Genomic DNA, 16861 nt, shown 5'->3' on the forward strand with positions numbered 1-16861 from the left:
TGCCTGAAGTTCAGTGCCCCCGCTGGGATCCCAGGCTTAGTAATTACGGCTCCTCTGAGGGGTAAGGTACAGTGCCGCCACATAGCGACTGCTTGGGCTCAGGCCTGCCCATGGCCTTGCCCGCTCTGGGCCTTCGTAAAGGGCCTTCTCCCATCTGGACCGTCCTCCTGAGGATTTCCATGGCGCCTGTCACCTGGGCAACCCAGGTGATCAGCTGTCTAACCTGCCGCCCTTTCGCCTTCCCTCCCGCTGCTCCGGGTTACTGCAGCCAGAGGTGTGCCGGCACCTCTCCTGCTCTGTGCAGGTGGGAGGGGGTCCCCACTGGGAAGGGACCACAGCCTTTCTCTATGCTGCTACCAAAGCACCGGCTTGGTACCAAGGTGGGCAGACCAAGCTGGACCCCTTTCTGAGCACTGGTCCAGGAAACATGGGAATTGCTGGCTTAGCTAGGGGACCCTTCTCGGACCCCAGAGATTGTCCCACTCCCTCACGTCTTTCCTGCGTGGCCTTGCCTGCTAAGTGGCAGAGGACAAGGCCTTCCACAGGCAGGGGGGATCCAGCCTTTATCCTGATGCCCAGCCCCTGCTCTGACCGCCCCTCTTCTGGGGAGGGCTGGTGGGAAGAGGGAACATCCCCGCCTCTCCTCCCCCCAGGGCTCTGGCACCGTGTCCAAGATTAATGATTAATGAACATCCAGCTCCAGCCCAGCTCCCGCCCCACCCACCCCAAGTCAGGAACTGGGTAAACCCTGGAAACAGGAGCCGGGGGAAGAAACAAGGGCCGGGTGAGCACCAACCTGCTCCCCATCAGGCTCCAGTCTTCCCACCCTCTGTCAGCCGGGATGGGCGCACGGACCCTGGAGCGGTAGAGTACCTCTCGGGTCCAGCGTCTGGCGCGCGCAGCCCCAGTTCCGGGGCGTGGAGCAGCGCGGCCGGGCCCCAGGGGGTAGACTGAGGCAGGGTGCAAGCTGGTGGTGGGTGCCGGGCCCCCAGGACATACCTTGTCCCGGTCCTTCTCGGGCTTGGCGTGCAGTTTCGGCCACGGGCCGCGCCGCCCGGGCGCTTACTAAGGCGGCGGGGCGTACCCGCCGGGTCCCCCCGCTCGGCCGGGCCTGGACCATGCTCCCGCCCCCGCCGCCGCCGCGGCACCCGCTCCGGCCAGGTGCGGCCGCCAGCCTGGCCCGGCCCCCCCGGCGCCGCGGCCAATGGGTGCCCCGGGCCCCAGCCCCCTCCCCGGCCCTCCGCGCCCGCCCGGGCGCACAGAAGCCGCATTCAGCGCGCCGGGGCGCAGCGTCGCGCCCCCGCCGCGGGCCCAACAAGGCGCGTTTGTCTCGAATGCGCCAACGGGGCCATTGTCCCGCCGCCGGACCCTGAGGCTCAGCCGATCTCCCGGCCCCGGAGGGGATTCGAGGGTGCCTGGGGAACGGGGTGGCGTGGTGATGGTGAGGGCAGCCCAGCTCTGGGGAGGAGGCGGCTACTCTAGTTGCTTATCTTCAATGGAAGGTACAGCCTCTGGCTCCAGAGTCAGTGCAAACTGGGGACACATGTTTTTTTGGCATCTGAAATGTGGATGAGAGGAGTAGGGGCTGACCCCACCTCCCCAAGGTCCCCAGCAGGGCACAGTGCGTCAGGATGTGGGCACCCCACTCAGGATCTGACCTTTCCCAGTCCTAGGCTTTCCTCCTTCACCCCAGAGGATCAGGCCTAAGGAAGGGGACTCATGCCCCCCTGGAGCTGGGAATGCTCAGCTCCAGCTGTGGGCAGTGTGAAACCAACCGGTCACCCAGTGGGGCATAAGCCACGTCAGAGCCCCACTGCCCCCGCCATTACTGGGCGACTCTGGAATGGGGAAAATTCCATATCAGCATGACTGCCAGGAACTTTTCCGTATCTGATGGGCTTGCTGGCTCTCCAGCCTCCACGGCGCTGGGGTGCACACGCACCCAAGCACGCTCAAGGTAATCCCTTGGGCTGCAGACTTTGGTTCCAGAGGCCCTGACCCTAGAAGACCCCCCTCCCCCACTAGGAAGCATGTCAGTGGAATGGCTCTCTTTGGACACCCACAGCGAGGGCCAGGAGCCCAGGCTTCTCCTCGGCCTCAGCCAGAGAGGCTGCCCAAGCTCCTGCCTCCCCCTGCATGTGCTGGGTCTCAAGACACTGCCCTGAAGACTTCTGTAGAGCCCGGGCGCTTCTACAGAGTGAAGGGCGGAAGGCCAAGGCCCTCAGGCACCCGGATTTGGGCAAGGAGAAGCCCAGTTCCAAACTCCCACTCCCCCCCGCCACCGGCCCTGCTCCTGACAGTACTCGGCCTACAGTAGACAGAGCGGGGCTGGGGCAGGCTCAGATTCTCCCTGCCTGACCTAGGAGGGATTGAGTGACCATCCCATGCCCCCTGATTTTGGCCCTGGCTCTGCCATGAGGTACCAGCAGTCCAGATGGGGCACTGCCAGAGTCAAATGGAAGCTGTAAGGATGGCCCGGCCTAGGTTATAAGCCAGGCTGCTGGTAGAGCCACACTGGGGGTCCCCGGCAGCTCTGCCCAGAAGCCCGCCAGGTAAAGCCGTGGCCCCTCCACTCAGGCCCCACAGACGCTTAGACACTGGCTTTCACCTCCGGGGCAGACTGCAGCAGGAAATGAGTCACGCTGGGGGTGCACTGAGCGCTTTGTGTACCACACACACCTGATACTAGCGAGTCTCTAAAACACTGTCACTGAACCCACCACAGGGGCCTGGGACAAAGGTGCCAGAATTTCCACTCTCAGCTCACATGTGAGGAAGCATTTCACAGAGGAAAGGTCTCCAGGCTGGAACGTGGGGTCCACGGACATCCAGAGGGGTCTGGCAGTGACCGGTCTGGCAGTGAGAACCGAGGGCTGGAGCACAGGGTACAGGGTGGCCCTTCTCCAACCCCAGGAAAGCTCGTGAACACAGGACTCAATTGGCTGCACAACTCCAGCTGTTTATTAACAAATGCTTCCCCACCCTCTGCCCATCACACATGGGGCCAACCGAGTGTGGGGGAGAGGGTGCGGAAAGCCAGGGTGAATGGGAGCGGTCAGGGAGAGGCAGGTTGGGCTCCCCCACCCCCATCCCGTGGCCCTTGGCTCCTGGGAGCCTGACGTCTGGCCAGACAGAGAAGCCTCTCCTCTGCACAGACACCTGCTGGGAGCGCTATCCAAGGGAGGCCGGGGCTGCCCGTGGGCCCAGCCAGAGAGTGTGAGCGGAGGCCAGGGCCGGCAGAGGGGGGAGGGGGCTGACAACATGTGGTCCAGGTCCGTCACCACGCCCAGGCCCTCCGGTGCCTGTGCCCAGTCCTGCTGCCGCGAGCTGGCCTCGCCTGATGAGAAGCCGCTGCCGCTCACAGCGCCCGCACCTTCTTGGCCTTCTTCTCCGATCTCACAGCCTCGTCGTGAGCTTTCCGCTTCTCCGCCAGTTTGTTGGCCTGCAAGGAGGAAGGGGAGGATTAAGCTGTGATGGGGGGGAGGAGGGCGGGAAGGGGACTCCCTTCTCTCCTAATCAAGGCCACCCCTTAAAAGCAGAGCTTCCAGAAAAGCTAACGGGCAAATTGTCACGGGGAAAAAGCAAATTGATCCAAAGAGCCTCAGGTGAGGAACCGGGTCTTCACTCTCCCTTTATGACTCTGTTACTTCACAGGCCACCAGCAAGCCAGGAGGACCGCAGGCTCCCAGGGCTGAAGGCCACTGCCCCATTGACCCGCTTCGCATGGGGAAGCAAGGGCCTTTCAAACCTTCACCAGAAGCTGCTGGAGGGGTTGGCCTGGAGCAGTCTTTTGCCTGGGCCATTTGGCATGATCTATTTCCAAAACAGGCAGGTCTTTCCTCCTGGCAATTACATGCCTAAGAATTTATCCTGCAGACAGACACTTGGAAGTAAGACGGAGAGGTGCTCAAGAATGTTTTCTGAGAATGACCAGAAAAGGGAGACAGTCTAATCCTGTCAGCAGGCACTGTATGATGCCATGGACAGCTCACACTAAATGAGAAACACAGCAGAATGATCTTCAAGCAGACCAGACCCTGGAGATACTCTGGGTTTGAGTCCAGCCGCCACCCCAAAAAAAGCAAGCATTAAAATAAAGAGAGTCTCAGGAACGTTTTGGTTTCCCAGGGCACATAAAAGTTCTGTTTATGCTCTGCTGTTGTCTATTAAGTAGTGTGTAGTAGCATCATTCATTAAAAAAGACTTCACTGCTGAAAAAATACTCCCCACCATCTGAGCCTTCAATGAACTGTAGTCCTTTAGTGATGCTAACATCAAAGAACATTGATCACACATACTACAACAAATAATAATAATGAAAAAGTCTGAAATATTGTGAGAATTACCAATGTCACTGGTGACAGAGAAACATGAAACAAGAAAATACTGGGAAAATGGTACTAAACAGACTTGCTCCACATAGAGCTGTCACAAACCTTCCGTTTTTAACAAACACTGCATCTGTGAAGCACAGTAAAGCGAAGTGCTGTATGTACAGCACATGTGTGCGTGCTGAGTCGCTTCAGTCGTGTCCAACTCTTAGTGACCCCATGGACTGTAGCCCACTAGGCTTCTCTGTCCATGGGATTCTCCAGGCAAGATTACTGGAGTGGGTTGCCATGCCCTCCTCCAGGCTGTATGGCATGATGCCCCCCAAATAACACCCGTGTGTTAGTATATGCACAAAAGAAAACTGGGGGTCTGTTACTACAGATCACCGTAAAGGCCATGAAGTGTGAGCCACCTTCCCACCCATTCAAGTTCTGGTGTACACAGTACTCTCTTAAAAATTTTTTTTTTGGCCCAGAGTCTGCCCAGGAGAGCCCACAGGCCTGGAAGCTCATCTGTGAGGCCCCATCTGGAGCCTCAGGTTGGCGGGGTGGGGCGGGGAGACTCACCTCGCGGATTTTGCGCTTCTTGCCGAACATGATCTTGTTGTAGAGGTACTTCTCCCGCTTCTTCATCATCATGATGGCCAGGCGCTTAGCCTCGCTCTCCTCCTCCTGGGCCAGCCGCTGCTTGTCCTCCAGCTTCACTGTGCCTGCCATCACCTTGGGCTTCTGGGGACACAGGGAAGACGCTGCTGGGGACAGGCTGACCCCACACTCCACCTCCAGCCCCCTCTGGCTCCCGCCCTTCTGGCACCAAGACGGCTGGGGGTGGGCGTGGGGCCGCTTCCTGGGCTGAGACCCTGGTCCACACCCCGGTACCTTCCCCTCCAGCCTCTGCTCCTCCGGGGCGGTTAGCCGGGCCTCCGTCTTCCCCTCCAGCTTCCGCTCCTCCGGGGCGGTTAGCCGGGCCTCTGTCTTCCCCTCTAGCCTCCGCTCCTCCAGGGCGGTTAGCCGGGCCTCTTCCTCCTTCTCCGAATCAGCCTCCATGTCCTCCTCCTCCTCTTCTTTTTCTCCCTCTTCCTCACCATCACCGTCATCTTCCTCCTCATCCTCCTCCTCAGATTCATTCAAGTTTCCTACAAAGAACCAAGAATTCTGTACCCTGGGGGTCTGCTCTTCCCCTCGCGGTGTGAGAACCTGCACCCATACAGACCTTCCAGGGGCAGAGCAGGGCTGACTCAGCCACGGCCCCCTGGCACCTCCCCCCGGGCCCAGCTGCCTTCAGAGCAAGCTCCAGGCCCCCCACCCCTCAGCTCTGCTGCCTCCCACGGAAACTTCCAGACCATTCTGCTCAGTTGCCCTGGACATCAAGTGACACGAGACTCCAGGACACAACACCTCCTTCTCCTAAGCCATGTTACTCCAAGGAGGGGTTACAAGGTTTTGTGTCCCCACTGACTGCCCAGTTCTCTGGAAGGTGCCACCTCCGTAGCCAACCAGGGAAATGGCCAGCTGAGCCCCGGGAGCCGAGGCCAGCCTGGAGGAGCCTGCCCAGCCCGCCCGGTCCAGCCTCCTCCACGCACCTGCGTGCTCGCCCCGCTGCAGGGCCAGTAGCTTCAGTTTCTCCGGGGGCACATAATCTCCTTCCTTCTCTGTCACGAAGGGTGAGAGGTGTGGGGGCAGCTGCACCCCAGGGAAGTAGTCTGCCACGGGAAGGAGGAGCTGGGCATTCACTGAGTCAAACACCCACTGGGGCTGCACGCAGTACCTGGCGCGGGGCAAGAGTGGAGAAGAGTCACGGGGCCCCGAGGACCCGGCTGCATCTGCAGGGCCCTGGACGCAGATCTCTGCCCCCAGAAACCCAAACACACGGAGGAAGAGGGCCTCGGGGGCCTACCTGCCAATGACCGGGGTCTGCTGCCCAGGCCGGTCGACAATCTGGTGGGTGATGCTGGGGTCTGTGACGTCATAGGTGGCCCCGATGCACAGAGATTTGTCCCAGGACACGATCCCCCCAAAACTCCTACAGGCACAGGGGGAGCCCACAAGGGTCCTCAGGCACAAGCTCACCCTCCCAGGACACACCTGTTCACTCCCCCAGGGTCCCCAGTCCACAGTGGGACCCGGCCGGCACGGGCAGGCCCCCACCTGATGACGAAGGCCAGGGCCTCACGGGGCACCTCGCGGTTCAGGAAGAACCTCAGGCCCTCGAAGAGCTTCTTGTGCTTCTCCTGCGCCTCCAGCTCCTTCCTGCGGTCCTCCTCCTGCGCCGCCATCTCCTGCCGAGAGGAGGGGCTGCTCACGCTGTTGGGCCCGCCTGCAGCCCCATGGGAGGCAGAAGCTGGAGACAAGCCCCTCCCCAGCTTCCTCCTAAACCCCTCAGGGCCCCCAGCCCGCCTCCAGAAGGCCGCACAGCGCTCACCCCATCAGCAGGAAACTCGTCCGCCTCAGCTTCCTCCTCCTCCGTGGGCACCACCACGCGGGCCAGACTGGCACTGAGGGCGGCCAGTTTCTGTGGAAAGAAGCGGGGCTGTAGAGACGCTGCTCGCGGGCAGGGGTGAGGGCAGAGTGGGGAGGGGGAGCACTGACCACTCTGGGACAGCCGTCAGTGGGCTTGGGTTCTGGGGGACACAGGGCCGGCGCTAGAAGCCCCTCTCACCTCCAGAGAGCTCTCCGAGTTCAGCGCGTAGGTGTCCTCGCTGGTCTTCGCTTCTGTGTGGACCTGACTCTCGAGCTTGGAGACGGGGTGGGGGGACGGTCAGAGGAAGGGGAAGCCCCAGCCCCCACCAGCCCCCACCTCCCTGCGGGCAGAGAGGCTGGGCCTACCTTGGGCGGGTAGTGCAGGTTGAGAGACTGGTAGAGGCGGAAGTTGACGAAGCCCAGCAGGGTGGTGTAGAACTCGGTGAACGTGGCCATGACCCTGTAGTCCACGTCTGTCGGGTGCTGCGGACACCGCAGGTGTGCAGGCAGTGTCAGTGCAAGGAGCACACGGACAACCACCTGGGATGGCGGCTCTGGCTGCCTGAGGACCAGGAGGGCCCTCAGGGCCGCCCTGCCTTCAGACCTCGGCCCCTTGGGAAGAGTCCAGGGGGCCCCACCCAGGAGCATCCTGGGTACCAGTCAGGCTCAGGACAAGGGTCCCAAGGGTTGTCCTGGAGGCCAGAGCCAGATCCCCGCTAGTGGTGAGAAAGGGAAGCCTTTGTCTTGAGGTGCTCAGGACTGGCTGATGCCCACTGCCCCCTCACTCTGCAGGTCAGACTTCATCCCTGCAGAGGTCGCTCATGCCTGCTCCACCGCCCAGCTCACAGTTTTCATTTACTGTCTTCTCTGGGGCTAGCCCGTGAGCACCTGGGGGCCAGTTGGGCAAGGCGGCCCTGAAACAGCCCACCTGCCTGGGTGGGGGCAGTTGGGGCAGTGGGCGGATGGCACACTGCACCCACAAGCCCTGGTGGGACCCTTGGGACCAATACTCAGAATCTAATGACCCTGCCTCAGGCCCAAACCAAAGGCACAGCCCAAGGACCCAGGATAGGCCGCGGCCACCTGGCCCAGCCTCAGGGTGCTCTTGAGAAATGCTACCTGCCTGGGCAAAAACACAGAGCACAGTCCCACCTGCCCCCCCATTGATACCTCGGTCCTTCCAGAGGCCTGGGGGCATGTGAGCAGCGACTCTCCCACGGCCCGGAAGCCCCCTGAACCCCACTACCTGCCTGGGTCCTGCTGCTGGGAGCCCAGCACTGGCTGTGTGCGGGGGTGGGGGGGCCATGAGGGCCCCAGCTCTGACCCAGCCCGGGGCCCCCATCCTCCTGCTAGGCGGAGGCAGCGTCAGTGAGCTCGCCAGAGAGGAAGGAAGAAGGGGAGGCCTGTGCCCTCCCCCGTGCCCCCAGCGCCAGCTGTGTGGAGGCCAGCCACCATAGGGCCCTATTCACCCCCGCGGGACAGACAAAGGCCAGTCTGAGCAGCGCGGGGGTGGGACATCAGAGAGCAGGAAGGAGAGGGCTGAGGAAGGAGGGCGGGTGGGCAGGAAGGACGGTGGAGAGGAGGGATGGCGCAGGGCATAAACAGGGAAGAGCACGGACTTGCACACGCCGGCCCCCAGAGCAGACACAGGGGCTGCTGGGGGCCAAGCACCTCTTACCCACGGAGGCTGCCGCCGATCCCCACTGCCGGGCCTCAGAGGGCTTCTGGCCAGCGGCCCCCCAGCCCAGCCCAGAGTAAGGAGCAGGGAGGGGCCCAGCGGACCCCGACTATGAGTTCAGGCTGGAGCACCCACTCCCCGGCCAGCAAACCCGCCATCTAGCCAGGTCTCTGATGAAGCAGGAAGCAGGCCCCACGTGGGCCCACCGCACGAGAAATCAGTTGTGACCCTATAGGGCTGACAACCCCCATCTGGAGACCAAGTCAGCATTTCCCCTCATGGATCCTGCCCCAAACCCCCCCGGTCTAAAAGACAGAGAAAGCAGAGTGAGGACCCCAAGGGTCGGAGGCAGGCTGGGCTCTGCGTAAGTCCGTGCACACAGGCGCACTCGGCCTGGCCGCTGCTCACTCTTCTTTCTGCGACCCCTGAGGACCAGGCGCTGTGAGAGCTATTCTCCCTCAAATCCTCATGACAAAGGCTTAGAAGTGCAGGCCCCTTATTAAACATGGCACAGAGAGGTAGAGGAACGTGCTGAGGCCAACCAGCCAGCAGGTACGGCAGCCAGGCTGGCTCAGACTCTTTTTACCACACACTCCCCCTACCCTCACCACCCCATCCGGCCGGCACTCAAGACCCCAGCTGGCTCTGCAGGACAGGACGATCCCCTCCCCGTCCACTCCCTCTAGGAACTGGAGAGGGAGCCACGGCCCGCACAAACCCTCCCCGGGGAAACACTCACGTCGTGGGAGAAGGTGTAGGGCGTGATCCACACGATCGGCTGGCCCAGCACCTCGGCCTGGTAGTAGATGCCTTTGATGGACAGGAAGACCTGCGGAGGAGCGGGACGGCGTGAGGCCCCCGGGCGGCGGGAGGGCGGGGCCCCGCCAGCGGCCCGGCTCACCTTGCGCAGGGCGCGGGCGGCGATGACGTAGTGCATGAACTCCACGGCCAGCCGGCGGCACAGCTGGATGGTGTGCACGTGGCACTTGCCGGTCCGCGGGAAGGTGGAGAAGAGGAAGCACATGGACAGGGCATCGTCCAGGTCCCGCAGCGCATCGACGAACGTGGGGTACCTGCGCGGCCGGGGGGCGGCGCTCACGAGGCCGCTCCGCCTGGGCTCCCGGGGGGCCTCCGACCCCGCTGCCCCCACCTGTCAGCCACCCCAGAGGCCCCATTCCCCACGCCAGGCCCGGCCAGGCCACCATCTCCTGGACGGGGAGCCGGGCCACGCCCCGGGGGCTGGCAGCACCGGCTTCCCTGTGGCCTTGGGAGGAACCGCGGAACCAGGACGAGCCCGCTTAGCTCCGAGGGTCAGGAGGGGCGCCGGGCCGTCAGACACAGCCCGAGACAGAGGAAAGGCCTGCGGGGGCCTCTCGCGAGACAACAGGAGAGGCGCTCGGCTTCCGGGTTCAGAGGCCCGCGCCTCGGTCAGCCCCTGGACGTTTCCAGGTCCCCTCGCTCTCCACCTCACAGACCACCCCCACCACCGAGCCCTTCCTAGAAACACCACCCGCCGCTCATTCTTGAGCCACGGCTGAGGAGGGGTGCCGCAGACGGGAGCGCCATCACACTGCCACCTGGTGCGCCTGTGAATCGACACCTGCTTTTTTCTTGTGCACCTTTTTGTTTGCATTCCTTCCACAGGACAGCCGTGTCACACTCGCCAGCTCTCTGTTAGCGGAGGACCGCTCGGAGCAGGAGCTGTTCCTGGGCCGCCCAGCTTGTGGCCGCAGGGCTGGGGTGAGAACGCCTGCCGTCGAGCTCCCAGGCTGGGGCTGCTGCTCAGCTGGCTGGCCCAGGGCTGGCCTGACTAACAAGACCAAGTCCATCCGGCCCGGAGCTGAGTGCTCCCAGGCCAACAGCCCCCAAGAGAAAGACAGACGTTCAGGGAGCCCCAGGTTTCTGAATCTCACCACAGCTGCCACTTTGGGCCAGGTTGTTCTGGGTGGTGAGGGCTGCCCTGTGTGCCGCAGGGGGCTGGGCAGCATCTGTGGCCCCTAAATACTAGGAGACCCCCCTGCCATCCTAGTCATGAGAACCGGAAGTGTCTCCAGACACTACCAAGCGTCCCCCCAATTTAGTCAGTGACGGAGGGGGACCGTGGAGAAGGATGGGCAAGAAACGGCTGACATCAGAGGCGTCGAGCCACACTCCCAGGGCTGACCGTGCACGTGTGCGCCCCAGGACCCTGGCTCTCTCACCAAGATGCACTCGCTGTTTGCTCCTCCTGAACTACACTTCCCCTGGCTGTCTCAGGCCTGCCTGCAGACACCTCCTCTGACCAGCCTGTAACTCACGCGTCATCCGGTTCCCTTCACAGAGAGCATCCCCCATGGCACTCGTGTGGACTTGCAACCATTAGAACAACATGGAGTTGTTTCCTGGCTCTGGGGGTGGGGTCTCGGCCGCGTTCCCCTCTGTGCCCCCAGCGCTGGGCCACAGCTCCGCTCACCGCTCCTTGACAATGTGGTCGAGCTTGTAGTTGGGCTTGTTGTCCTTCAGACGCTCCACCGTGTTCCACTCACTCTTCCCATAGGCCTTCCGCAGCTTCCGGACGAACACCTGGGGGAGGAGGAGACCGCTGATGCGGGCCAGAGGCTCCTGGACAGCCCTTCTGTGGGGGAGGGATGCTCGGCTTTGGGGGGACTCCCGAGGCCACCAGAAGCCAACCATGGCTGTCTGCCGGCACCATCTGCCCCCTCGGCCACCTCCACGGAGCAGCAAACCCAACCCAGCCTGCCACACTGTTGATGGGTGAACAGGGATAAGCACTCAGATGTGCGACTCCACATGTTTACATGAAAGTCTGACATTTTCAGCCCTATTTTCCAACCAAAAAGTGAGGCAGGTCAGGGCCAGATCAGGCCAGAAACACCAGCCGTGTGTCTGTGAAAACAAGCCATGTGCCCACGTGTGGGGCTGGGCCACAGGAGGAAACACACTTGAGGCCAATGGTGGCCCCGGGAAGTCCTCTTCACTGACCAGCTGGCGCCCTCTGAGCACTTCAGGGCAGGCCTGTCCTCTGTGCTCCCCAGATGCTCGGAGGCCCCCTCCACTGTGGTCGTGAGCAGTGACCAATCCCACGAGGGGCCCACTGTTGTGAACTCAGGCCACAAACCCCAGCTGCACCTTGGTGGGCTCTGCGGAGAGGGCCACCAGCAGCTGCACCCCTCAGCCTGGCCCTGTCGCTCGGCAAAGGCTACAGTACCAGCAGTCTACTTTCAATTATTTGTGTTTGGTATAATTAGATCTCTACTTTCTCTATGGTATTTAAGCATTTAATGGTTTCTATTTGTGGAATGAAAAGCCTGATCTCCTGGGAGCAATTTCAGAAAGAACCTGAATCAGATGGGGTTCTTTGAGCAGAAAATACACCAGAGAGACCCCGAAAGACTACAATCTTTGCCTCACAGGCAATTAATTTACTTTTTCCCAAAAGAACTAGGGGAAAGGTATGACAAGTAAAGTGTTAATCATTGGCCAGGTTCTGTGTAAATGATTTCCACACAGAAAGAGCTCAGTCAATTCCCCCGACACAATTTGGAGGTAGAATTACCTCATCCTTTGTAGAGACTTGCTCACAGAGATCAAACAACCTGCCCGAGATCAGTGTTAGCAGGTCTCCATAGAACTGGGAAGGGCCCCCTGCAGGCCCCGGAGCCCAGCCTCACCTTGTACTCTCGGAACTTGTTGACGATGGGTTCGTGGAGGAGGAACTTGATATCTTTGATGAGGTAAAAGGTTCGGGCTGCCGTGGAGCCCTTGTTAACCTTCTTCTTGTGTTTGGGTTCATGGGGATAAATGCCCTTCAGGATGCACAGACGCCTGGAAGACAAATGCCATTCCTTCTATCAGCAAACATGCTGAGCACTGGCCATACTGGGCCTGGAAAACCACAGTGAACAAGAACACAGGAGCCCTGCCCTTGGGAAAGCTCACATCCTCAGGTAGGAGCCTGACCGTCACAAGTTCCTGACAAACACATGCAAAATGTCCGAGGCACCAGAAAGGAGACCAGCAGGAATACGGACAGGGGCCAATGCAAGTACCTCTTTTACAAGGGGAGCCAAGAAAGGCCTTGCTGAGAAATCAGTGTTTCAGCCACACACAGGCACACCTTGTTTTATTGTGCTGCATTTACTGCACTTCACATATACAGCCTTTTTAAAAAAAAAAAAAATTGGAAGTTTGAGCAACCCTGCATTCAGCAAGTCTATCAGAGCCAACATCTGCTCACTTCGTGCCTCTGAAACATTCTGCTAATTCTCATAATATTTCAAACTTTTCCTCATTATTACATTTGCTATGGTGATCTGTGATTAGTAATCTTTGATGATGCTATTACAATCAATTTTAGGGCATCACACTGGTCTAAGATGATTAACTTAATCAATAAACGCTGTGCATTCTGGCTGCTCCACCCAACTGGCTACTGCCCAGTCTCTCTCCCTCTCCCCAGACCTCCCTACTCCCTGGGACACAGCATTGATATTAGGTCAATAAATAACCCTACAATGGCCTCTAAGTGTTTCAGTGTTTAGAAGGAAGAGTCCCACGTCTCTCACTTTAGATCAAAAGCTAGAATGATTAAGCTGAGGAAAAAAGGGGTGTTGAGACCTGAGACAGATTGAAAGCTAGGCTTCTTACACCACAGTCACTCAAATTGTGAATGCAAAAGAAAAGCCCTCGAGGGAAATTCAAAGCGCTACTCCAGTGAACACCTGAATGATAAGAAGGCAAAATGGTCATACTGCTCACCTGAAGTCGGCCAGGCTCAGCTGCAGCTTCTTCCGGGCTTTATTTCGGGTGATGTAGTTGGTGGCAGAACCTCGTTCATACTTGGGGAGGAAAATCAATTCTCCATTAGCAATGGCTGCAGTGACGGACAGCCACTTCTGGACATTCCTCATGCAAAAGGCGACGACTGCTCTGGATTCGTGGCCAAGAGGCCGCGGGGAGGGAGCGTGCCCGCACGGCCCTTACAGCTGTCAGCACGGAGGGCACACATATCTGTGTGATGCGGGCACCGCGAGGTTGCTGTGGAGCAGGTGCCACGCCAAGCCCTTGGCAGTAGCTCTAATATCGACCATGATGATTGCTGACTTGCACGCTACTTCATTTAATCCCCACAACACTGTGAGGTGGGTGCCGTTAAAATTCTCATTTCACACGGGGGGAAAACAGGCTCAGAAAAATAACGAACCTGGGTCCACAGCTTTCTAAGAGCTGGGGCTGCATTCAGACCTAGGTCCCAGTCCAGAGCCTGAGTGCCTCGTCCACTAAGCCAGGGTTCTCAACTTCTTTTTCGTTCTAACCACCCTTTCCACCACTGGAGGCCTTGTTAGACCTCTTCTCCCCTTTCATCACCCCCTCTCACAGCCTCCCAAAATGTTAACACCATAGATATACTACAGATCTCTTTAAGTAATGTGGTCCTTCAGAGGGGCACACATCATTGTAATATCTAACATGTTCCCCAACCAATTCCTGTTCCCTTGAAGATGACACTGTCTGGTTGAAAATGCACAATCTAGGCCACACGGCCTCCTTCCTTCCCCAGTCATTCATTCATTCAACAGACAATCATAAGACCTATGCTATGTTCCAAGTGTTTATTTAGCTAGATGCTAGGAGGGTAATACAAAAGGCCTGGTCTCTACCTGCCCTCTGGACCATATGGTCTTGTGCAGTCACCTGGGTGTGTGCAGCGCTAGATGCGGCCTCACTCAAAGCTCTGTATCCCAACAGACCAGCAGCACACTGTACCAGCTCCCTAATGTAACCAAGCACATCCTTTCCCAATGAGGTCTTCTAAGGGATTATGACAGGATAGACCTCCATGGCCAGGTCCAGCTCTAAAGGGATAAGCCCGTAGCCTCCTAACGGGTATGTTATGACTAACCCCAAAGTCACAAAACATGCCCTGCCTTCATTCACAACCTTAGACATTTATTACCTGTCTACTGGGGATCAGGCCCATGCCAAATCCTGGGGACACAAAGATGACTTTCTGCTTTTGTTAAAACTGTTTTCCACTGCCCTATGCCATACTGTCACCATTCTTGTCCTTCAAATCTTAAGGAGATAATCAAAGATAACTGGGGTGACTTTTCTCCCCGGGTGTACAGGGGGATGGATTCTGCACTTGGGGCTGTTAGGTGCTACTGGCACCTAGTGGGTAAGAGGTCAGGAACACTGCTAAACATCCTACAAACACACAGCGTAAGCCTCCCCACAACAGTTATCTGGCTCAAATGTCAAATTTTAAATGTCACAGCCTTAAAAATTGTCATGATCCACTGACATGTCTGCATCTGTGTCTCAAGCTCAGGTTTGCTATCTTGTATCTTTATAGCTCCAGTTGCAAGCACTTTCTAGGTGCTCAAGGCCTGCTGGGTTAAAAACAAATTGGCAGTCAGGACCTGCCTGGGTGGTCCCATGGTTAAGGCTCCATGCTCCCAATGCAGGGGGCCCAGGTTCGATCCCTGGTCAGGGGACTAGATCCCACATGCAACTAAGAGTTCACTGCTGCTGATGCTAAGTCGATTTAGTCGCGTCCGACTCTGTGAGGCCCCTGGTGGACGGCAGCCCACCAGGCTCCCCGTCCTTGGGATTCTCCAGGCAAGAACACTGGAGTGGGTTGCCATTTCCTTCTCCAATGCATGAAAGTGAAAAGTGAAAGTGTAGTCACTCAGTCGTGTCTGACTCCTAGCGACCCCATGGACTGCACCCCACCAGGCCCCTCCGTCCATGGGATTTTCCAGGCAAGAGTACTGGAGTGGGTGTCCATGCGGCAACTAAAGATATCACATTCCATAAAGAAGATTCCTCAAGTTGCAACTGAGACCAGGTGCAGTCAAACAACAACAAATCTGTGGTAGAAACTTTCAACCTGAAAGAAACAATTGAGGCAACTATATCTTCCTCATCCCCTCTCTAATCTCTTCCTACAACCAAGACGACTCTCCATACAGAAACAAGAACAACTCCTTGAAAAATAAATCACATTCTCTCCCTTTAGTTGATTCTTACTGCACTTTGAATAAAATCGTTTCCTCACTGTGCCTGACAGCCTTGCATGACCCGGTCCCCGTTCAACCCCAACTTCACCGGATGCCCCACTCCTCCCTCGGTTTACTTATTCCTGGGCCATCCTGATATCGTTTGATTTCTTGCACACAATGAACCCTTTCCATCTAAGGACCTTGGCACTTAGACTTCCCCTACCAGGCTTGTTTGTGACCATTTCATTTGATTGTTTACTTTAGTGTCCAACTTCCCCACAAGAAACTGAACTCCGGCAGGGCAGGGACCACATCTGGTTGTTTATATCTCCATCCCCAATATCTAGAACAAGGCCTGATTCAACGAAAAAAGGGAGTCACTAGTCTCAGAGACGATGAACTCGACAAAACGGTGAGCTCTATATATGGCTCATCACTTTCAGTAATGAAAAGGCCAGCTCGGCCTGTTTTGGGGTGGAGCTTTGCCTGGTAACCTCAACTCTCTTTCGCAGCTCTACCCCAGGTTTCTTTTTCAGATTTCACAGCGAGTACTGCCGTCCCGGCCCATCATTGGATCCCTTCTGGCTGCTGTCTCCTGTCGTGTTGATCCCAGCCGCTTCTGCACCCACGAGGGTCCAAGGCCGGGGAATCCCCAGGCTCCATCGCTCCCGTCCCCCACCTCCTAGGGCAGCCCCAGCCCCCTGCCCCGGCCTCTCGCCCATCACCTTCTTCTTCTCCAGGCCTCCCATAGCTCCACGCTGGATGGTCTACAGGCGCCGCGCGGACAGACACCGCCACTTCCTCCCACACGTGCCCCGAGTAGGGCCCCGAGGCCCCCACGCCGCCGGCCTTCACGGGCTGCCCAACGAGGTGCCTGAGCGAATCTAGGGAAAGATGGAACATTTCTCCTGAAATTTACAACTAAACCGTCTGAAAAAAAAATCGCTAAGACTGATCTTTCGGCCTCTTTCCTATCTATGAGCCTCTTACAGGCATTTTTAATGTTTAAGTAAAGGCGGATATTCGGGCGTTTTTATAACCATCCTGATGACGCGCGCTGACGTTTAGAGCCCCGTTGCATGTTGGGATGGAAGGGGGCGGAAGGCTTAGAGGCGGCGCAGCGCCTTCTGGGATGCAGAGGGGAACCGCGTACTGTGGTGAGGGAGCGGGTTGCGTTGTTATGGTAGCGGTTGCTGGGTATCGTCGGAACTAGTCTCGGTAGTCTGAGAGGCTGCCTGGGCGGTAAATGAGGCTGCTCTCCGCTATTGGCTTTGCCTTGTGTCCAGCGGCTGTTACCCGGTATACGTAGAACACAAGCCGACTTTTTTCCTCACAAAGGTGGAGAGATTCGAGAGGCCGCTTATACTTTCTGAGCCTTAGAAGAGGGT

The 16861-nt window shown here is 58.3% G+C and overlaps 2 protein-coding genes and 1 long non-coding RNA gene across 6 annotated transcripts in view; 1 reads left to right on the plus strand and 2 right to left on the minus strand.

The window, feature by feature from the left end:
• LOC133229088 (galactosylceramide sulfotransferase-like) overlaps positions 1 to 1209 on the minus strand; it is a 17146-nt gene extending 15937 nt beyond the window's left edge. The window contains exon 1 of one of the 2 annotated variants that reach the window (XM_061385367.1): positions 1000 to 1209. The gene's annotated coding sequence lies outside the window, so the exon portion shown is untranslated. The remainder of the gene's footprint in view (positions 1 to 999) is intronic. The other variant, XM_061385370.1, reaches the window with a different exon arrangement.
• The window catches only part of LOC133229089 (uncharacterized), a 19267-nt gene extending 15097 nt beyond the window's left edge, over positions 1 to 4170 (plus strand). The window contains exon 4 of one of the 2 annotated variants that reach the window (XR_009730478.1): positions 3655 to 4170. This is a non-coding gene — a long non-coding RNA (uncharacterized LOC133229089). The remainder of the gene's footprint in view (positions 1 to 3654) is intronic. The other variant, XR_009730477.1, reaches the window with a different exon arrangement.
• Positions 2935 to 16311, minus strand: PES1 (pescadillo ribosomal biogenesis factor 1). 2 transcript variants are annotated; one of them, XM_061385364.1, is made up of 15 exons: positions 16199 to 16311; positions 13228 to 13307; positions 12141 to 12294; positions 10922 to 11031; positions 9371 to 9542; positions 9209 to 9298; positions 7158 to 7274; positions 6991 to 7065; positions 6754 to 6843; positions 6480 to 6610; positions 6229 to 6354; positions 5915 to 6099; positions 5211 to 5467; positions 4899 to 5057; positions 2935 to 3442 (listed from the first exon to the last, which is right to left on the minus strand). In XM_061385364.1, exons 1-15 carry the CDS (start codon positions 16220 to 16222, stop codon positions 3359 to 3361), a joined length of 1854 nt encoding a protein of 617 aa, XP_061241348.1. In that variant the 5' UTR covers positions 16223 to 16311; the 3' UTR covers positions 2935 to 3358. The 2 variants fall into 2 exon arrangements, with proteins under 2 accessions (XP_061241348.1, XP_061241347.1); XM_061385363.1 differs by having other exon boundaries at positions 4899 to 5060; positions 16199 to 16309.
• Between the last annotated feature and the right edge of the window lie 550 nt (positions 16312 to 16861).

Source organism: Bos javanicus, chromosome 17 (assembly GCF_032452875.1).
Source record: "Bos javanicus breed banteng chromosome 17, ARS-OSU_banteng_1.0, whole genome shotgun sequence".
NCBI classification, from domain to species: domain Eukaryota; kingdom Metazoa; phylum Chordata; class Mammalia; order Artiodactyla; family Bovidae; genus Bos; species Bos javanicus.